We start from the raw sequence: 23872 nt of genomic DNA, 5'->3' as shown, positions 1-23872 counted from the left end.
GACTGAAGCCTTCACTGACCATAATTATCCTCCCATCCTTGTACAAAAACAAATCTCCCGTGCCTTATCTTTTCTGTCTCCCACCACCTCCCAAAGTCCCACAGGCTGGCCACAGAGGAGCATTCCCCTCATAACACAGTACCATCTGGGACTGCAACAACTGGATTACATTCTCCGCCAGAGTTTCGATTACCTCTCGTCGTGCCCTGAAATGAGAAATGACCTACCCACTATCCCTCTCACCCCTCCTACCCTGGTATTCTGCCGTCCACCGAACCTACATAATATACTCATCCATCCTTACACAACCCCTGCTCCCAATCCCTTACCTCGTGGCTCATACCCCTGTAATAGACCTAGATGCAAGACCTGTCCCATACATCCTCTTACCACCACCTACTCCAGTCCGGTCACTAACATCATCTATCCCATCAAAGACAGGACTACCTATGAAACCAGTCATGTGATTTACAAGCTAAGCTGCAACCGCTGTGCTGCATTCTATGTAGGCATGACAACCAACAAGCTGTCTGTCTGCATGAATGGCCACCGACAAACTGTGGCCAAAAATCAAGTGGACCACCCTGTTGCTGAACACACTGCCAAACATGATACCCCTCATCTTAATGACTGCTTCACAGCCTGTGCCATATGGATCCTTTCCACCAACACCAGCTTTTCTGAACTGCGCAGGTGGGAACTTTCCCTGCAATACATCCTACGTTCCCGTAACGCTCCTGGCCTTAACCTTCGTTAGTCACTGTCCTCACCCATCCAGCCCCCTCCCTGTTCCCATTCCAGCACTACACAACTGTCATTTCACTGCCACACCCAGTCTTTTAATTTCTTTTTATTTCTCTCCTTTCCACTACATACTCCTTCCCCCCTCCTTCTCTCCTGCCCTCCGTCTAAACTGCAACACTTCACTGTCCACCACTCCCACCATACTATCCCTCCCCCTCCCTGCCCCAGCCTCCTCCTTACCTCCACCCAGTCGCCACTCCCATCATGCACTGGTGCTGCTGCTCACAGTGTAGTTTCAGCTCTCTGAGACTGCACACATGTGTGCATGTTGTGTTTGTGTGAGTGTGTGTGTGCATGTGTGTATGTGTATCTTCCGCTGACAAAGGCCTTAAGGGCCGAAAGCTGTAATTGTATGAATCTTTTTATTGTGCCTATTGCCACTCAACATCTCCGCTATATGGTGAGTAGCAACTTTCCTTCTCTGATACCTGTGTAACCAGTTGTTTATCAGCAGAATATTTCCTGAATGGTTGAAATATGCTGAAGTTAAGCCACTGTTTCAGAAGGGAGATAAACAAATACTGTCAAATTTCTGTCCAATTTCACTTTTGCCAGCATTCTCAAAAATTTTAGAAAAGGTAATGTACAATCGGCTTTATAACCATCTTATTACAAATAACATACTGTCAAAGTCGCAGTTTGAATTTCTAAAGGGTTCTGATATTGAGAAGGCTATCTACACTCACAGTGAAAATGTACTTAATTTATTATACAAAAAAATGCAGGGAACTGGTATATTTTGTGATCTGTCAAAGGCGTTTGACTGTGTAAATCACAATATCCTTTTAAGTAAATTAGAATATTATGGTGTAACAGGAAAAGCTGAAAAATGGTTCAAATCTTATATCTCTGGCAGGAAACAAAGGGTATCATTAGGAAAGAGACATGTATTAAGGTATCAGGCATCATCCAACTGAGAACTAATTACATTTGGGGTCCCACATGGTTCCATTTTAGGGCCCTTACTTTTTCTTGTGTATATCAGTGACCTTTCATCAGTAACATTACCAAATGCCAAGTTTGTTTTGCTTGCCAATGATACAAACATTGCACTAAATAGCAAATCTAGTGTAGTCTTAGAAAGATCGACTAATAAAATATTTGTGGGCATTAATCACTGGTTCCTAGCCAATTCTTTGTCACTAAACTTTGAAAACACACTACATGCAGTTCAGAACTTGTAAGGGGTGTCCCACAAGTATATGCCTAACACATGACAACAAGAAGATAGAAGTAGTGGACTGTGTTAAATTCATGGTATAAATAAATTCAACTGGGAGAAGCACACCACAGAACTGCTGAAGCGTCTCTCTATTTGCAATGTGAATTCTGTCCGACATAGGGGATATAAAAATGAAAAAGCTGGCATATTATGCTTACTTTCACTCCATAATGTCATATGGTATTATTTCTTGGGGTAATTCATCAAGCCAAGCTAAAGTTTTATGGGCACAAAAAAGTGCAATAAGAGTTATATTTGGTGTGAACTCAAGAACATCATGCAGAGGCCTGTTTAGGGAACTAGGGATACTAACTACTGCCTCCCAATATATTTAGTCCTTAATGAAATTTGTCATTAAAATATATCACTTTTTCAAACCAACAGCTCAGTTTCTGGAATCAGTACTAGAAATAAGAATAATCTTCACAAAGATTTAAAGTCAGTAACTCTTATACAAAAAGGTGTGCATTATTCAGGAACACACATTTTCAATAACTTGCTAACAGCCATAAAAAGCTTAACAATCAATGAAATTCAGTTTAAGAGAAGCCTAAATGATTTTTTGGTGTCCAACACCATTGACGAATTTCTCAGTAGAAACAATTTGTGTGTGTGTGTGTGTGTGTGTGTGTGTGTGTGTGTGTGTGAAGTACAATCTAACTTCTGCATCATTTCCATGCAGTAATGTGTTCATTGTAAATAAGTATTGTAGTAGTCCTATTATATGTTTATTACCTTTTTTTTAAATTTTAATTTCAGTGCATTATGCAATCTTAGTAAATAGTGTTGCAAAATGATATTTCCATATACTGTTCATTTTATACTGTTAATTTTTTTATTTTCTATTTTCAATTCCTGTTGTTTTATGGAATTATCTTGTGGGGCAGTGTTTGTAAAGTAAATAAAGTGTTTGTTCAGTAGAAGTGAGAAGTTAGATTATTATATAAAACAGGTAACCATACATCTAGAGAAGGAAAGTTGCTACTCACCATGTAGCAAAGATGCTGAGTCGCGATAGGCACAACAAAAAGCTTTCGGCCATTAAGCCCTTTGTCAGCAGTAGACACACATACGTGCACGCACGCACACACACACACACACACACACACACACACACACACACACACACACACACACACACACACACACACAAAACTTGCACACACGTGCAGACTCAGAGAGCTGTAATAACACTCATTACATTCCATCCTGGATTTTCCATTGTTTGATAACCATACATCTGACAGAGGAACTTGAGAGTCTTACTTTAACTTTCCAATAAGTATACTCCTGAATGTTCATTGTTACTGATAATGATAATCAGTTTCTACTGAATTGAAATATTCAAAGCCACAATTAATTTTCATGTAGACTTTACCTCCTCTTCCAAGTGTTCAGAATTGAGTTATGTACTCTGGTAGCAAGACATTCAACATGCTTCCATCTAACATAAAGCAAGAAATTGGAAATCCCTGCCAGTTCAAAATAAAATTGAAATCATACCTCAATAGCCACATTTTCTACAAATTATCTGAATATTTAGGTTCATGGATTGAAAAGTTATGTTAACTGCATGGACAGGAGCAGTGTTTGTTAAAAAGCTGTGTGACAAGCAATAAGATATTGTACATAAGACTCAGTATTCATTGATTTAAAATATTTTCTTTCATGAAACCATTGTAATGAAGTTAGCATTACTGTGTAACTTGGCTTGTTTTCGTTCTTGATGAAATGTGCGGAACACAGTGAATAAATACTGGAGCAATGAAGGATACCAAGTGATTGGAAAGATACACACATCATTCCTTATTTTAAGAAGGGCTGTTTAATAGATACAAGCAATTGTACACCTATCACTGATTTCAGTTTGTTGTAAAATTGTGCAACACATATTATGCAGATGTACTACAACATTTTTTGAAAATGAATATTTTCTCTGTGCAACCAAGATCTTGCAGAACTTAGCATGATCTGTTCATGAGATCCAGTGGGCTGTAGATGATGATGTCCATATGTTCTTAGACTTCCATAAAGCATTTTATACAGTTCCACACTGCCATTTATTGAACAAAATACAAGTTTGCTAAGTACTGGACCAGATTTGTGACTGGATTCTGAAATTTTGAAATTTCTAGCAGATAGAACTCAACATGTCGCTCTCAATAAGATAGAATTATCCTGTGTTTGTGTTGCAAGGCTGTTACTTTGCATTTATAAATGATGTAGTAAATAATATAAGAAGTTCCTTGGGCTGTATGTAGACAGTGCTGTTGCCTGTGGGAAGGTTGCAACATGCACAGACTACAGCAAACGTATTGCATGTAAATAGGTGAAGAGATCCATTACTGTTTGATTATACTATTGAAAATAAATCAATGAAAGTAGTAACAACTGTAAAATACTTGGTAGTAACAGACTGGAGCAACTTAATGTGGAATGATGATGTGGAGCATACTTTTAGGAAAAGCAAAGGCCAAGTTAAGATTGATTAGAAGAATATTAAGGAATTTCAGTTTACTCTTGAATGAAGAGGCTTACAAAAACTTGTTTGAGTGATTCTACATCCAATCTATACTCTGCAAACCACTTTACAGAGTATGATGGAGGGAACTTGATGTCCTACTGCTGCTTCTCCCATTTTCTGTTCCACTTGTAAATGGTGTGTGAGAATTGTATTGTTGGTAAGCATCTGTGTGAGCTTAAATCTCTCTAATTTTATCTTCATGATCTTTTCCCAAGATATTTTTGTTTTCGGAATATTAAGTGAAAACCAGTCAGTAATACACAATGACTCTCTTGCACATCCACTACTGGAGTTGGATGAGCATCTACCATGTTTTCACACTTACTAGACAAACCCGTGATGAAAAATGCATCTCTTTGTATCTTCTCTATTTCCTCTTGCAATCCTGTATGGCAAGGATCCCTTGAATATTGCTCATCAATCTGGGACCCTTACCAAGTAGCACTGATAGAAGTAAAATGCAATGAAAAGTGGTGCAGTCTGACACAGGTTCATTCATCAAGATTGATAATGTTATGTAGGTACTCATCAGACTCCAGTGGCAGGAGCTACAAGAAGGCATTGTGCATCACAGAGAAATTTTCCATTAAAATTGTGAGAGTGCATGTCCCAAGAAGAATTGTGCAGCATATTACAAAAGCATGAGCACCTTCCAAAATACCTTCATCAAGAAAACCATATATTTGGTGGCTTATTGAGCCTATTGAATCTTTCTGTCCACGCACCATTCATGAATGGAAAAGAAGAGTGAGAAAATAGTGATATCAGAAGGGCCCTTCACCACACACTGTAAGTTGGCTTGTCAAAAATGGATGTAGATGTACCAAAACCGGACTGCAGTTCTAAAATTCAAAGAACATGAAAACGAGACAGTAGTTGAAAGACAAGTGAGGACATATTGAACTCTGATATTATCCATCTTCTTTCACTCACATCATCAAAATGACAGACATCTCCAAACTATATCTTCCATCTTAATTCAGACCTTAGGCTGTACTGTAGATCGATCTATCACCATGGCTGACTTTCCAGAAATAATATGGAAACAAAATAAATATTGCCAGTGCTGTTTTATATCTCTGTTTGTGCATATACAGGATCATGCCCCACATTGGTAGTGTCAGCCAATCCAGGAGTAGGACAGGGTTTAACCTGTTTCCCCCCTTGTTATTCAGTCTATACATAGAGCAAAAGAAACTCAGGAAAAAGTTTGGAAACTGAATTAAAGGTTCATTTTTAAGTTTTAGTGATGACATAATAAATCAGCAAGAAGTTATATGATGAACATATACATTTATGTCCATATCCTGCAAACCACTGCGAAGCGTATGACAAGTGATACTTCCCATAATACCCAGCTCGGTACAAGAGTTTTTTCTCATTCCATTTGTGTATTGAATATGGGAAAAATTGCTCCTAAAATAGCTCTGTGCCTGCTAAAATTAATCTGATCTACTCTTTGTGGTCCATATGGAAATGAATCATAGGAGACTGTAGTTAGTTTTCACTAAATACTTGTTTTTAAACTAAAGTAAGGCTTCACGATATAGTCAGCATCTTTCTTCAAGTGAATACCAAGTCAGCTTTTTCAGAATTTCCATGAAACTCTCTCATGAGTCAAATTTATTTAATATGGATCACACACTTAAGTGAATTCTAGAATGGGTTGCACATGTGTTTTGTAAGCCATCTCCTTTGTAGACTGTCCACACTTTGCATGCAAGTATTCTATCAATGCACTGAAGTCTGTCATTGACTTATCCACCACTGAACTAATGTGATCATTCCATTTTATTTCCCCAGAAATTTTTGTGCCCAGATATTTGTATGGGTTTTCTGAGCCCAGCTGAGTTAACTGGTATCATAGTCATAGGATATTATGCTTTTGCATATTGTGAAATGTATAATTTTACATTTTTGAATATTTAAAGCAATCTGCCAATTGTTGTTTGACTTGTCAGATGTGGTCCTATAATTCTAAAGCTTTTCTGAGATAGTACTTCTTTCCAGGCAACTGCATCATCTGCACTAGTTGAGGTAACTGTTCACGATTTGTCATATCATTAATACACAACAGTCTCAACATGCTTCCCTGGAGCACACCTGAAGTTACTTGTAAATCTATTGTTAACTCTCCATTTAAAATATCATGCTTTGTCCTCCATACCAAGAAATCCAGACCCAGTTACAAATTTCATTTGGTACTGCATATAACTGTACTTTTATTAATAAGTGTTGGTGTGGTACTGAGTCAAAATGTTTTCAGAAATCAAGAAATACTGCATCCTCTTGTTTGCTTTCACCCATTACTTTCAACATGTTACATGAGAAAAGAACGAATTTTGTTTTACATGAATGGTGTTTTTGGGATAGATGCTGGGTGACTTGGAGGACACCCTTCCATTTGAGACACTGTATTTAATTTGCGTTCAGAATATGTTCTAAGCCTCTACAGCAGATGGATGTCAGTGATATATTATAGTAGTTCTGTGGACACTTCAGTTACAGAAGTTGTTGCAAGCCATATACTGTGAGCGTTTTACAACCAGATGCATTTCATTGAGCATTTCACTATCTGTAGCTCTGTGCTTTGTTTTACACCTGTTACTCAGAATTTGTTGTTTCTTAGAAGTTTCTTCACAGAGACTGTATAAGAGGAGGGCCACTCTCACCATGAACTGTTCTACTAAACAGTCCACCAAAAAGAGCTCCTGCATTAAAAAAATAAAAAAGATACAGAGAAAATACTTTTACTTGTGAACAACAAATACTATGATATTTTACATTAACTGGTTTTAAAAATTATGAATGGTGAATGGCTCCTCCATTCTTGTCACATTCTTGTCACAAATGGCAGCCATTTCCTGGGTTATTGTCTCCTTACATTCAGGTAGGGTTGTGGGGTGATGTTTGTACACTTGAGCATTTAGGTGTCCCCAAAGAGAAAAATTAAATGACCTTGGGGGCCAGACGATGTATCTTCATGAAGAGAGACAACGTCCAAGAATTTTTAGAGGATGCTGAGAGGTGTTGCTATGGCTCTGTATTGTTGGAACCATACTCCTCCCTTTTCATGATCCCCAACAGACTGGTTATCTAAACTCCCTACCAAGTGACAATAGCAATTTTAGTTAACTGTCTTATACCTTCTTCGAAAAAATGCAGACTCCACACACCTAATTCAGCAATGGTCAATCACTTGCTGTAATGTAGTCACTCGTGAAGTTCTTGAGGGTTTCCTGCTGCCCTGTAGTAGAAATTTTGTTTATTTATATTATCTGACAAGTGGAAGTGACCCACATCAGAAGAAATCAAAGCAGCACCTGGGGGAATGTTCTGAAGCATTTTCTCACCTACAGCTTTGCAAATTTCAAAGTCTCTCTCACTTCATTCTTGGGTAACAATAATTTTGTCATATCAGACAATCCCAGGGTAGCTGCATGTTTAAAAGCTAAACATTTGGAGAGTGCTGGCTGGACAGTCTCACATGCATCACATTTTCCTGTTTGTTACAGTCCAAGGTTGATCAGTAGATTTCCTTTTCTGTGGAGAAACTGATGCTGTAAAGTTTGATACTCAAACTTAATGGTTTTTCTGTCAGGAACAGAATCTTGTTGGCCAAGGTCAAACTGAATGTGAAATATTTGAGTAGTAATCACAGAACCACCATTACAGATCTGCTCCTCTACAACAAATACATGATGCTCACCTAGCCGAGCCATTGCTTATGCTGAAAATGGCATGTACACAGCTATCAATCAATACCTGCTCCATGTCAATAACCCCATCACAATTCACACAGTGGCCTCTCCAAAAAGGGGAAGTCTTTTTGCCAGTCCCTGCAGTTACATGTCTGTCCAGTGCTTGTCTAATACTCTTCTAAACTTTATCCATTGTTCCTCTTCTTGTCCTGCCCAGAGCTAAATGTTTTACATTCCTCCTTGGGGGATGACACCATTGCTTGTCTACCTATTTTACGGTGTTAATAGTAGTTTCCTTTTAGTTGAATGATCACTGTGCTGTAAGTGCATCATTATCAATTATCCAATTCATTGTGTCTGTCCTCAAAGAACTCAGGTCTACTTTTTTTCCCATTAGATCTAACATATTTCTGTTATGAGTTAGCGTCCCAAATATCTGTTGTCGGCAACTTTCAGATAAGTCATTTAGAATTATTTCACATGATATCTTGTTGTGTCCACCATGTACAAAACTATAGTTATCTCAATAGATTATTAGATAATTGTAGTCTCTTCCAATGATAGTATAGTTGGGGAAATTGTATACCAGTGAGATTTGTGCTAAAGTTTTTTGTTTCATTTGGGGTTAGTCTGATGGTCAGTATAAGGCCCAATTAAAGTTGGTGAACACACATATGATACTCAGTCTTCCCCAGATGATCTTTCTTGCAGCTTCAGTTTGTACCACAGTGGATTTGAATTTCTCATCTACCATGGCAAATACATCACCACTATTTCTCATTATTCTATCCATTCAGTATGCATTTAGATTCACCCCAAAAAGCCCACTACTGTGAATTTTGTATTATTACCAGCTTTCTGTACTTATTATTATGTAAGCTCCATTCCTTTTTAGTAATGCTTCAAACTGAAAGAGCTTCAGCAGTTGCTCACTATTACTTTAATAGTCTTGCCTGTCAAGGGAGTTCTTTGGAGTTTACATCAATATTTCATGGTCTCCTATAGATATCATTTTCTGGACTGGATGGAGAATTGCCTAATCACGCCAGTTGCAGAAGTCTAACGTGTCATGGTCTGGTTTGTGACAAAACATTTGAAGTCCTGGTCCAAGCCTTCCTCTTGACTCTGAAAATGCTCTGTTCTGGGGACACTGCTGCAGATTGCAAACTTCTTTGAAATCCCATGAGCAAAGCTCAGTTAAAACAAATCAAGGGTGATGGACTTTTGGATGATACTGAGGTAACTGAGTTGGGAAATTAGATGGTAAAAGTAATAGACACATTTTGGTATTTGGGCAGCAAAACAACTGACATTGGTGAAGTAAAGAGTACATAAAATGCCTACTGGCAGTAGCAAGAAAATTTTCAGAAAAAGAGAAATTTGTGAACATCGAGTTTTAATTTAAATGTTGGGCAGGCTTTTCCAAAAATATTAGTCTGGATTGTAGCCTCATGTGGAAGTGAAACAATACCAGTCATCTAAATATTTTATCATTCTCCATCTCCTTCAGGCACAGATAAAAACCTACCAGTTTTTGAGTTCCTAAAGCTCGTAATGTTTTTGCCCTTTTTTGTATCAACCCGGTCACAGTTTCAGCAGTTTGCAACTCATTGCTTTTCAAATGTCTTATTGCAATTTTTGGCTTCAGATTTGACTTTAGATTGGCACTTATGTCTGTTCTGATGTTATACACTACAAGCTGATATGCCTGCATTTTGTATTTTGAATTTATTTATGAGAACTTTCTAACCATTTTCAGGTATTTGATTCTCTCCCTCATCAGTTGTTTAAGAGTCATGATGTTCCTGTTGACATCATCATAACACCAACACAGATAATAAATGTCACACCTCGACTTCCAAGGCCTCCTGGAATAATATGGAGTTTATTAACCGAACAGAGACTCAGAGAAATACCTATATTGCAGGTCCTACGTGAACAACTAATGAAGTAAGTCTACTTTTGTTTATTTTATTTTTTCTTCTTTCTGCATGTTGTAACTTGTCTTCACTAATAATATTTATATGTACTTACCAAAATACACTCGTATGTAGTCCTTTCTGGTTTCTTTTGTGATAGTTGACTATAAGCACTGTTGCATTTACTAAACTAAAGCTGCATGGGAGATCATTTGCTCAAGGCTCAGTATGAAGGTTAGGCATGAACATGTTGTAAAGTATGTAAAGACTGTTAGTGGCGCCAAAGTTAGTGTCCAGTCCCTAGTGTGTGAGACAGGAAATGAGATTGACGGTAGACGACCAAAATCTGAAATGCTTAGCTCCATTTTCAAATGTTCCTTTACAAAAGAAAATCCAGGAGAATTCCACCAAATTAATCCTTGTGCCACTGGAAGGATGAACAAAACAAGTATTAGTGTCAGTAGTGTTGAGAAACAACTGAAATCAGTAAAATTGAACAAAACTCCATGTCAAGATTCTGTACTGAATTTGCGCCTGAGTTAGACCCTCTTTTAATTATAATCTATCATATTCCTTGAACAAAAGACCATGTCCAGTTCTTGGAAAAAGGCACAGGTCACACCCATCTACAAGAAGGGTAGTCCAGTATCCTTGACATTGATTTGTTGTAGAACCTTAGAACATATTCTGAGCTCAAACATAATGAGGTATCTCAAACAGAATGACCCCCTCAGTGCAAATAGCATGGATTTCAAAAGCATCAATCACGTGGAACCCAACTCACACTTTTCCCACATGACTTACTTAAAGCTTTGGATCAAGGCAATCAGGTAGATGGTGTATTTCTTGATTTCCGAAAAGTGTTTGACTCAGTACCACACCTATGCTTATTGTAAAAACTATGGTCATATAAGCTATCAAGTGAAATTTGTGAATGCATTGAGGACCTTTTGGCAGGGAGGATGCAGCATGTTATCTAGGATGAAAAATCATCGTCAGATGTAGAAGTAAATTTGGGTGTGCACCAGGGAAGTGTGCTATGACCCTTGCTATTCAAATTGCATATTAGTGACCTTGCAGATGATATTAATAGTAAAATTAGGCTTTTTGCAGGTGATGCAGTTATCTGTAATGAAGTACTAGCTGAAAGAAGCTGCATAAATATTCAGGCAGATCTTGATAAGATTTAAAGTGGCACAGAGATTTGCATCTTGCTTTAAATGTCCAGAAATGTAAAATTTTGCATTTCACAAAACGAAAAGCCATAGTATCCTATATCAATGAATCACTGTTGGAATTGGCCACTCATACAAATACCTGGGTGTAACACTTTGTACAGATATGAAATGGAATGATCACATAGGTTCAGTTGTGGGTAAAGCAGGTGGTAGGCTTTGGTTTATTGGTAGAACACTGGGGAAATGCAATCAATCTACAAATAGACTGATCACTTTTGCGATCAGATCTAGAATATCGCTCAAGCGTGTGAGATCCATACCAGGTAGGACCAACAGGGGTTATTGAATGTATACAGAGAAGAGCAACACAAATGGTCCCAAGTTTGTTTAATCCATGGGAGAGTGTCACAGAGATAATGAACTGAACTGAACTGGATGTCTCTTGAAGATAGACATAAACTGCTTGAAGAAAGCCTGTTGACAAAGTTTCAAAAACCTGCTTTAAGTGATTACTCTAGGAATATACTACAGCCCCCTATGTGTTGCTCACATAGGGATTGTGAGGATAAGATTAGAGTAATTACTGCACCCACAGAGGCATTTAGTCAATCATTATTCCTGTGCTCCATACTTGAATGGAACACAAAGAAACCCTAATAACTGGCACAATGGGATGTACCCTCTGCCATGCACCTCATGGTGGTTTGCAGAGTATATATGTAGATGAAGATTGTTTGTTCCTTCTAGCAACCACACGGTTCACACCTAAATGTCATTGATCTTCCCCAATCATTTAGTCATCTTCGGAGGAACATTCAACAATAATACATCATTACAATTTTATAAATGGTCTGTCCTCCCCCCATGAACGATGGACCTTGCCGTTGGTGGGGAGGCTTGCATGCCTCAACAATACAGATAGCCATACCGTAGGTGCAACCACAACGGAGGGGTATCTGTTGAGAGGCCAGATAAATGTGTGGTTCTTGAAGAGGGGCAGCAACCTTTTCAGTAGTTGTAGGGGCAACAGTCTGGATGATTGACTGATCTGGCCTTGTAACGCTAACCAAAATTGCCTTGCTGTTCTGGTACTGCAAACGGCTGAAAGCAAGGGGAAACTACAGCCGTAATTTTTCCCGAGGGCATGCAGCTTTACTTTATGATTAAATGATGATGGCGTCCTCTTGGGTAAAATATTCCGGAGGTAAAATAGTCCCCCATTCAGATCTCCGGGTGGGGACTACTCAAGTGGACGTTGTTATCAAGAGAAAGAAAACTGGCATTCTACGGATCGGAGCTTGGAATGTCAGATCCCTTAATCGGGCAGGTAGGTTAGAAAATTTAAAAAGGGAAATGGATAGGTTAAAGTTAGATATAGTGGGAATTAGTGAAGTTCGGTGGCAGGAGGGACAAGACTTTTGGTCAGGTGAATACAGGGTTATAAATGCAAAATCAAATAGGGGTAATGCAGGAGTAGGTTTAATAATGAATAAAAAAATAGGAGTACGGGTAAGCTACTACAAACAGTATAGTGAACGCATTATTGTGGCCAAGATAGACACGAAGCCCACGCCTACTACAGTACTACAAGTTTATATGCCAACTAGCTCTGCAGATGATGAAGAAATTGATGAAATGTATGATGAGATAAAAGAAATTATTCAGGTAGTGAAGGGTGACGAAAATTTAATAGTCATGGGTGACTGGAATTCGACAGTAGGAAAGAGAGAGAAGGAAATGTAGTAGGTGAATATGGATTGGGGCTAAGAAATGAAAGAGGAAGCCGCCTGGTAGAATTTTGCGCAGAGTGTAACTTAATCATAGCTAACACTTGGTTTAAGAATCATGAAAGAAGATTGTATACATGGAAGAAGCCTGGAGATACTAGAAGGTTTCAGATCAATTATATAATGGTAAGACAGAGATTTAGGAAGCAGGTTTTAAATTGTAAGACATTTCCAGGGGCAGATGTGGACTCTGACCACAATCTATTGGTTATGAACTGTAGATTAAAACTGAAGAAATTGCAAAAAGGTGGGAATGTAAGGAGATGGGACCTGGATATACTGAAAGAGTTTCAGGGAGAGCATAAGGGAACAATTGACAGGAATGGGGGAAAGAAATACAGTAGAAGAAGAATGGGTAGCTTTGAGGGATTAAATAGTGAAGACAGCAGAGGATCAAATAGGTAAAAATACGAGGGATACTAGAAACCCTTGGGTAACAGAAGAGATACTGAATTTAATTGATGAAAGGAGAAAATATAAAAATGCAGTAAATGAAGGAGGCAAAAAGGAATACAAATGTCTGAAAAATGATATCGACAGGCAGTGCAAAATGGCTAAGCAGGGATGGCTAGAGGACAAATGTAAGGATGTAGAGGCTTATCTCACTAGGGGTAAGATAGATACTGCCTACAGGAAAATTAAAGAGACCTTTGGAGAAAAGAGAACCACTTGTATGAATATCAAGAGCTTTGATGGAAACCCAGTTCTAAGCAAAGAAGGGAAAGCAGAAAGGTGGAAGGAGTATATAGAGTGGAGTTTGACGTCTGTTTAAGACAGTGTTATTACTCAAGGAACATACATGTTGAAAGCACTGATGATGGCTGTTAATCAGTCGAAATCGATATGCAAAATTAAATAAAGAAAACATGATCTTTCGACGGGTTGCTGCTTCTTTGGTAATTTTATGGATGTTAATGTCGGTGGACTGAGCTGAAATTTGCTGAAACTGAATAGGACCCCGGGGTTGAACAGCATCCACAGGTCATACGTATCTACAAGAAGTGTAACAGAAGTGATCCACAAAACTACCATCCAGTATCATAGCCCAGTCACTGAAGACCAGAAAAGGTTAAATAGGGGAAAAAATTCGGGTAGTCACAAAGTTATGTACAGTTGTAGGATGTGTTGCAAAGAACAACTTACTACCAATCCTGGTCAATGGGGTGTTTGCATGTTGGGCAAGGAGAGGGAGGGGGGGGGGGGGGAAGACCCTTTAAAGGTCACTTTTTAACATTTTTATTGAACAACTCAAAACCCACAGGTGTTTCACAGAGCTGTACTGACCTTTCTGCAGCACATCTTATGAATCACAGGCAATATAGTGTCCCGACATTCCCAGGGATGTTTATTTTCCATGAATTGTTTTAGCACTGCATGGAATACAGAGATGAGTTACTAATAGTATTAATGCAAATCTCTGCTCACTGTTCTATGCTGCTAGATGGGAAACAGATTCTTAGTCATCCTGTGTGGCAGCTGTAGCGTTCTGAGAAATTTGTCTTTCCCACCACCACAAGTGCTGTTCACTTTTTAGTTTACAGATTATATCTCCCAAGCATTTCCTGTCCTGTTCTCTTATGTGAGTAAACAAAGTAACTTCACTCAGCTCTTTTTTTTTTTACATAGAGGAGTTTTTATGAGTTTATTAAGGATTACTTCTTTTCATGTGTTAACTGAGCACGTATGTAAATTACATTCCTACAAACAATGTCTGAGAAGTGTTTAATTTGTAAGTGTGATGCCAGCTACCTACATAATGTTTGTAATGCTTGTGGGGAAGGGACTGGATTGGTAAATGAGATACCTTGCTGCTGTCTATCATTGGTGTCATATTGTAAAGCCATTTAACTGTGTTGTTGTTATTTTGTAGTGAATTAATGAATGGCCCTGAAGTTACTGAACTTCTCTCACCATAAAGTGAGGTACTGGTAGACTGCGCAAATCTCTATCATTTAGGAATTGCCGACATTAGTAGAGTGAGCTGCACTGAGAGACTGAGTGGAACCACTTACGACACCTCTACCTTGCAAGGTGGGCATGAATATGGCTAATCGAATGTTCAAGTGTTCTGTAATGCATTGACTGACATATGATGAAACAGCTGAAGTTCCATAATGCATGGGTGGCGTACTCCTGTTACAGGGGGAGCCAATTTAGCCTCTGAGGCTCTTCAGGTGTTGGAAGAGATGAGGTTGGGATGACGTATTTGATACTCCTCGTGCTGTGAAGACTGTTAAAGCCATTGACAGTGGAGGCAGTGAGATTGACATTGTCGAATACATATTGTCAGAATGTTACACTTGGGACAGGCTCTTAAACAGTTTCACAGCTCCAACTGTTGATTTTTTTTGCATAATAGCTCACTTAATAAACTGAAAATAACTGCACTATATAGACAAGAGCTTGGTGCAGCTATTTTGCCTACTTAAATAAGAGAACAGGACAGGAAATACTGGGGAGGTATAGTCTGTCTGTAAACTGAAAAGTGATCAGTGCACATGATGGGGGAAGTCACATTTTCTGGAAGAATGCTATAACTGCTATACAGAATGACTAAGGATCAGTTTCCCCTCTAGCAGTGTAGAGCAATGAGCAGAGATCTACATAGAATCTGTCCATATGAGCTTCTTACATTACTATTATTAGGAATTCACATCTGTATTCCATGTAGTGTTAACACACTTCGTGGAAAATGAACAACCCTAGGAATGTCGGGGCACTATGTCGCCCGTGATTCATAAGGTGTGTTGCAGACAGGTCAGGATGGCAGCTTATATAGACACACATCATTTTCATGCAAAATAAAGTGAAAATTATACTGGTAAAAGCAGTGAGTGCATGAATTATAGTGATCAAATCAGAAAGTTAAGTGATCCTGTAAGTAGTCTTCAACCAACAATTAACGTTCTACTGAGTGATGTGAAAAAACCCTACATCTCAGTGTGTGAGCCTTCATTAAAATTGCACATACTTTTGCATGGTAGCCATACTGTTCCAAATATAAATGTGAAAAAGCTAACATATAAAAAGTGTTGTGAAAGGTTATTGCTATGAAAATGAAAATGCGTAATTTACGGATGATAGTCAAACTCTTCCAAATAAGTGGACTGTAACTACTACTGAAACAAGTGTTAATGATAAACATGAAAGTGTGAAGTGTGATGGCAACGAAGCTCGTAAACAACGCAGCAGTGGAGCAAACAAAACAACAATGAGACTCAGTGACAATAGAATCAAGAATCAGTTGCAAAAAAGACACAATGTTCTTTTCTTAAGAGACAACCATGCCAGAAACCTGGTGAGTATTTTACAAGACAATAACAAAGATTTCCAAGCAATGGGAATAGTAAAACAGTGTGCAAGTATGAAAAATGCTGCCAATGTTGACCTACAGGAAAAAAGGAAAGATGAAAATGAATATGTCGTGTGCATATCTGGTGCCAACAACATTGCAAGAAATGAGGCACAAAGCTGCATAGCAATCCTCAAAAAGTTCTTAGAAGCTAACAAATCTTGGAACACAATAGTTATAATGTTACCTCACAGGCATGACCTAATATACAATTCATCTTCCACAAGGAGATACAAAAAATGAACATCAGAATCAAGCATATGTGTGCTTTGTGTGGAAAACATAGAATAGCGTATGTAGGTAAAATGGACAAATGCCTACATACCAAGCATGGGATCATCTAAATTTCGAAGGCAAGAAACTTTTATGTGAGAAAATAAGCAAAATTATTGCAGAGAAAGATGACGTAAACAAAATTATCAATCATAAAGGTGATAGGGATGCTTTTTTGGAGTAAAACGTAGCAATTTAATCCTTACATACCAGAATGTTCAGTAACATAATGAATAAAACAGAACACTTGGGCATATATCTAAATGAATCAAAATCACGTTTCTTAAAAGTGAGTGATTTAGGTTGCAAGGAAGAGGAAGCATATGGATAGAGGCTAAGATATTATGAACTTATAAACTTGTACTGTAGAAGGACACATAAAGGTGGAGGGGTAGGCATTTATAGCAGAAATGATATAGCACATCAAAAAGTCAAATGGATTGATGATTGGAGTAAAGAAATAGTATTTGAGGTTGCAGCAATAAATTTAAAACTAGGGAACAATAGGCTGATTATAGCAGCTCCATGTAAGTCACTTGGAAGCAGCATTGAAGAACTTCTCACAAGGGAACCTCCCCATCGCACCCCCCTCAGATTTAGTTATAAGTTGGCACAGTGGATAGGCCTTGAAGAACTGAACACACATCAATCGAGAAAACAGGAAGAAGTTGTGTGGAACTATGAAAAAATGAGCAAAATCTATAAACTGAGTAGTCCATGTGCAAGATAAGCAACATCAAGGATAAGACAAAGACAGGAGCGTCGTGGTCCCGTGGTTAGCGTGAGTAGCTGCAGAACGAGAGGTCCTTGGTTCAAGTCTTCCCTCGAGTGAAAAGTTTAATTTTTTATTTTCAGTTTATGTGACAAACTATTATGTTTTCATCAGTGTTTTGGGAGTGATTATCACATCCACAAGAAAACCTAAATCGGACAAGGTAGAAGAATCTTTTTACCCATTCGCCAAGTGTACAAGTTGGGTGGGTCGACAACAAATTCCTGTCATGTGACACACATGCCGTCACCAGTGTCGTATACAATATATCAGACGTGTTTTTCTGTGGAGGAATCGGTTGACCTATGACCTTGCGATCAAATGTTTTCGGTTCCCATTGGAGAGGCACATCCTTTCGTCTACTAATCGCACGGTTTTGAGGTGCGGTCGCAAAACACAGACACTAAACTTATTACAGTGAACAGTGACGTCAATGAACGAACGGACAGATCATAACTTTGCGAAAATAAAGAAATAAAATTTTTCACTCTAGGGAGACTTGAACCAAGGACCTCTCGCTCCGAAGCTGCTCACGCTAACCACGAGACCACGGCACTACTATGCCTACGCTCTTCTGGATGTTGCCTATGTTGCACATGGACTACTCTTTTTGTATATTTTGCTTATTTTTTCATAGTTCCACACAACTTCTTCCTGTTTTCTGGATTGATGTGTGTTCAGTTTTTCAAGGCCTATCCACTGTGCCAACTTATAACTAAATCTGAGGGGGGTGCGATGGGGAGGTTCCCTCATCAGTTGTGTGGAGGACCTGCTGGAGAAGAAATCAACATATAAAAAACATGTGCTGTTCATTGTAGACATCAACATAGACCTTTAAATAAAAGCAATAATTATTTGCATTGTGTTGATTTACTTCAGTGTTACAGCTATTATCACATAAACTCAGAACCTACAAGAATTACTGTAGAAACACAAACATGCATTGACCACATTCTCAAACTAAAAGTGATACGGTTATGTATTAAAGAAAATTTAATTATAATAAACTTAAAAGACACTAGGCAATAAAAAATGGGAACCAATTTCCAATGCAACAAGCATGAATGATAAATGGGAAAATTTCTATAAATTATTCAATAAAACTTTATATGAAACATATCCTTTAGTAAAACAAGTAAACAAATCTGTTAATCACAAAGCTGAGAATTACCCTCCAGAAGTCATTGAACTGAGAGAGAACATGAAAGACTATTACATACTCTTTAGAGTAAAAACAGTGCATATAGCATAAGTTTGTTTATGCACAAAAAATGATAATTTCTTATCTTCACTATTTATATCAGATTAGATTAGATTAGATTAATACTAGTTCCATGGATCATGAATACGATATTTCGTAATGATGTGGAATGAGTCGAATTTTCCAATACATGACATAATTAGGTTAATTTAACAACATACTTAAGTTAATATAACAACTTTATTTTTTGTGTTTTTTTTTTGTTTTTCTTTATTTTTTATTTTTATTTTTTTTAAATTTTTTTATTGTTTTTTTTCTTTTTTTTCTTAATTTATATATAAAAATTCCTCTATGGAGTAGGAGGAGTTGTCATTCAGAAATTCTTTTAATTTCTTCTTAAATACTTGTTGGTTATCTGTCAGACTTTTGATACTATTTGGTAAGTGACCAAAGACTTTAGTGCCAGTATAATTCACCCCTTTCTGTGCCAAAGTTAGATTTAATCTTGAATAGTGAAGATTGTCCTTTCTCCTAGTATTGTAGTTATGCACACTGCTATTACTTTTGAATTGGGTTTGGTTGTTAATAACAAATTTCATAAGAGAGTATATATACTGAGAAGCTACTGTGAATATCCCTAGATCCTTAAATAAATGTCTGCAGGATGATCTTGGGTGGACTCCAGCTATTATTCTGATTACACGCTTTTGTGCAATAAATACTTTATTCCTCAGTGATGAATTACCCCAAAATATGATGCCATATGAAAGCAATGAGTGAAAATAGGCGTAGTAAGCTAATTTACTAAGATGTTTATCACCAAAATTTGCAATGACCCTTATTGCATAAGTAGCTGAACTCAAACGTTTCAGCAGATCATCAATGTGTTTCTTCCAATTTAATCTCTCATCAATGGACATACCTAAAAATTTGGAATATTCTACCTTAGCTATATGCTTCTGATTAAGGTCTATACTTATTAATGGTGTCATACCATTCACTGTACGGAAATGTATGTACTGTGTCTTATCAAAATTCAGTGAGAGCCCGTTTACAAGGAACCACTTAGTAATTTTCTGAAAGACAGTATTGACAATTTCATCAGTTAATTCTTGTTTCTCAGGTGTGATTACTATACTTGTATCAATGTGTGCACTTATGTTTTTTAACTAAACCTTTGTGTCTGTGAACTAAAATCTGTGACAATGTCCAAAAACTGTTTTTTATATGGACAGCAAACAGACAAATAAACAAATGCATAAATTTTGCCATTAAAACACTGTTTTTAATAAGCTGTAATTTTTCAGTCTCCTAAAAGGTGGAAATTATTAGTCAGAGAGAAAACTGAACAAAATTTTTTCTGTAGGAAATTTAATGTAACTTAGTTTTATACTGGGAAACATTTTTTCTAGAAGCTTTAGTTTTCAATTAAAAAAAAAAAAAGGTGGCCATATAGCCTCCCCCCCCCCCCCCCACACACACACACACACACACACACACACACACACGCACATGCACACACACATTAGGATTTTTAGTATGTTCATCATGCACTCCCTTCTACAACTGTACTATAATTTGTGACTGCACGATTTTTTTTCGTCGTTGACTGTACTATAATTGACATTAATCTGTTTTGTACTTCCAGAATTTAATGATCTCTGGTTATATGCCCCAACCCACCTACATACATTTCTTTACAATGAAGCACTGTACGTACATCCTGTAGAAAGTTTCTAATAGATAACTGTGAAATGCCTTCCAACCTCAGAAACTGGGTTCACTTTCTTTTGCTATAAACCTGGAAACATTTATTTTTACATGTTAAATATCAGCTGTTAGTCCTATTTGTAATTGGTCCAACACACTTGAACAATATTTTAGAATGTGTCACAAGTATTTTGTAAGCAGTTTCTTTTGTATACTGGCTGTATTTTTCCAGTTGCTTTGTCTGTGATAGAGCTTCTGCAATCATTCCATTTAATGTTACCAAAAATTGTGACTCTGAGATATTTTATGAGTTTACTGATTGCAATTATGACTCACTGACACTGTAATCAGAGGATACTACGTGTTTGTGTTTTATGAAGTGCATAATTCTACAGGACAAGCCATACTGTTTAATAGTCTGCAATTGGGTCTCATAACAACAATATGGAAAGAATAATTGCCACTCACCACACAGAAGAGGCATTGTGTGGCAGACAGGCACATTGCAGAAGATTGTTAGATATTATTAGCTATCACATTAAATAATTCATCAGGCATAGGCAAACTAAACATATACGCATGGACACTGTCGTCTCCAGCTTCTGGGGGTACAGAAAAGAGGTGTGAGGGGGACAGTTGGGGGGGGGGGGGGAGGGATGCTACTGCTGTGCTGCTTGTGGGACTGTGCAGGGTTGTGGTGGTGACAGGACAGGGGCTGCAAGGTGCAGCATTGGGAGGGGGTGGGGGTGGGGAGGCAAAGGGTAGAAGGGAGAAGTATGGAAGGATTATATAATTCACAAAAAGTTTATATGCACCTTTAAAAACCAAAATAAAACACTGTGTAAAAGATTTACTACAGCTTGTAAAATTAACAAAGTCTGGCAAAACAAGATTTTAAATCACTTTAAGGAAATCGTGCATAGAGGAAGAGGAGCGTCCCACAGGGAAACCTTTCAAACTAAGATTTTAAAATCTTAGATTTATTGCTCTTAACTGGAAGTATATTGAAAAGGAAACTTTCAAAATAATGCACATTTATTTGTAAAATTGTTAAAGAAGTGTTATGTAAGTGCAAATTGTTTTCCTGTCTGATCTTCACTGACTGAATGTGGCAGTTGGCATTTCATTTTGAATGACTTCATATTGATAACCACAAGCCTCACGAGGAAAGACAGAGTTAGAATTCTGAGCTGCTGCACAAGATTCACAAACTCATGCCAGAGGTCATTCTGGCTGTTTCTCATTCTTTGTGAATGCACAGAGTTGTCTCAAAATATGATACCATAGAGTATAATAATAATATACCAAAAATAAACAAAGCAAATTAGTTTTCATGCATTAGTGTAAGAGGCTGTGAAGATTACAGCATCAAGTTTCTGTACAAGACCCTGGTGCGACAAGAGACATTATCACCTATCTTCAGTGGTAAGTATTTTAAGTGGCTGGCTCCACTGGTTTTATGAGGACAATAAAATTATATTTCTACAAAAGCTCTGTGTCAGAAGCTGTATATGCTGAGTTTTGGTTGCAAAATGTCACAATGCATAGTGTTTCATGTTATCCTTCAGACAGTTTATTGCTGAACTTGTGTGTTGCCAACACCTTGCGTATTAGTTAAATGCCAAAAAATTATTCAAAACACATAAATAAATGCACTTTTTTCACTCCGATGCCAAGCCTCATTCAACACAATTCTTTGTAGGTCTCACATGCACAATTCTTTGTAGCTCTCACTTGCTCCAGTCCCGAAACTGGTTGTACTAGGTATCAGTGCTGCGTAATACTGCCATCTAGAGATACCTATGTTAACTCAGTGTCAAATTGTAACAGTTGTGTTGAGAAAAAGTTTGTTGTTATTATATTCAAGTTAGTGGGCGTGAAGTGGCTAGTACTTCACATACAGTCCTCTCTTTGCAAGAGATTGTAGAACTTGTAGCAGAATCTCTAAATGAAAACAAGAATGACGATGATTTAGATGATGACAGTAATTCATATGTAAACAATTGACTGAAATTATGATTAACCACCATGAAGAGTGTTTCAAAAGTAGCAGAAAATGAAAAAAATATGTGTTGTAATGCTTATGTAGATATATTTGGACAAAAGTGCACTTTTTCTTTTAGTGTATATCCTGGCTGGTGTTCAGTGGCCTCATTGTTTCCACAAAGAGAATTGCACATTTCTGTGTAACATGTTTTGTGGCCAGGTGGCAGTGATTTAAATAAGAGTGCACAGAGATGTCTTGTGTCTGCATTAGGGACTGCAAAGGTTTAAAAGCCTCTTTGGCACATGCACATTTCTTTTGCGTAATAGTTGCTGGAAAAAAACTTGGATGAAACATTCCTGAAAATGGGTCTGTGAATAATTAGTTAATGATAAGAGACTGTCTTGTGGGGCAGGAGATTAATAATAAGAAATAAGTAATAGGAAATATTGTTCACTGTCTTCTATGAGCTCCTGAAAACTATTTCTGTGGTCAGCCAGAAAGCGATGGAGAACATACTGACCATAGTTTCCAGTCTGCAAGTCCACACTCTTGTCTAGTCCACTGAAAGAAATATTTCTATTCTCAGTGGAATCAGGAACTATGATTATAAATGCAGATTTTGAGTTTTAATTGATAGACATATTTGATAAACTTTCACACGCACAACGTAGTAATATTCCTAATGATGAGAGCAATAATAATAATAATAATAATAATAATAATAAATATGATATCTTTATCATAAACAGCACTATGAACAGTTCAGAGGTGACGTGTATGGTAAGCTCCCATTAAATGGTCTTTCGCCCTGACTTCTGATAATCAAAGTTAATCGCTCACCACAAAAGTGGAAAATAAAGTCACCACTTGCCATACTGTTTTGTTAACATTGTGGGTGGCACACAAACAGTTACTCCCATGAAATCTAACAAGGGAACCTCCCCATCGCACCCCCTTCAGAATTAGTTATAAGTTGGCACAGTGGATAGGCCTTGAAAAACTGAACATTGATCAATCAAGAAAACAGGAAGAAGTTGCGTGGAACTATGAAAAAAAATAAGCAAATTATACAAACTGAGTAGTCCATGCGCAAGATAGGCAACATCAAGGATAGTGTGAGCTCAGGAGCGCCATGGTCCCGTGGTTAGCGTGAGCAGCTGCGGAACGAGAGGTCCTTGGTTCAAGTCTTCCCTTGAATGAAAAGTTTACTTTCTTTATTTTCGCAAAGTTATGATCTGCCTGTTCGTTCATTGACGTCTCTGTTCACTGTAATAAGTTTAGTGTCTGTGTTTTGCGACCGCACCGCAAAAACGTGCAATTAGTAGACGAAAGGACGTGCCTCTGCAATGGGAACCGAAAACATTTGATTGCAAGGTCATAGGTCAGCCGATTCCTCCACAGGAAAACCCTTCTGATGTATTCTATACGACACTGGTGATGGC

General features: G+C 37.7%; 1 protein-coding gene across 2 annotated transcripts in view; it reads left to right on the top strand.

Annotated features, from left to right (window-relative positions):
* The window catches only part of LOC126473549 (methenyltetrahydrofolate synthase domain-containing protein), a 151961-nt gene that overhangs the window by 105697 nt on the left and 22392 nt on the right, over nucleotides 1–23872 (top strand). For both annotated transcript variants that reach the window (XM_050100678.1, XM_050100677.1), the window contains one exon: nucleotides 10011–10201. In XM_050100678.1, coding sequence (XP_049956635.1) covers nucleotides 10011–10201 — 191 coding nt within the window. The remainder of the gene's footprint in view (nucleotides 1–10010; nucleotides 10202–23872) is intronic.

Source organism: Schistocerca serialis, chromosome 4 (genome assembly GCF_023864345.2).
Source record: "Schistocerca serialis cubense isolate TAMUIC-IGC-003099 chromosome 4, iqSchSeri2.2, whole genome shotgun sequence".
NCBI classification, from domain to species: domain Eukaryota; kingdom Metazoa; phylum Arthropoda; class Insecta; order Orthoptera; family Acrididae; genus Schistocerca; species Schistocerca serialis.
The sequence above is the reverse complement of the archived record's forward strand: the minus strand, read 5'-3'. Positions and strand labels throughout refer to the sequence as shown.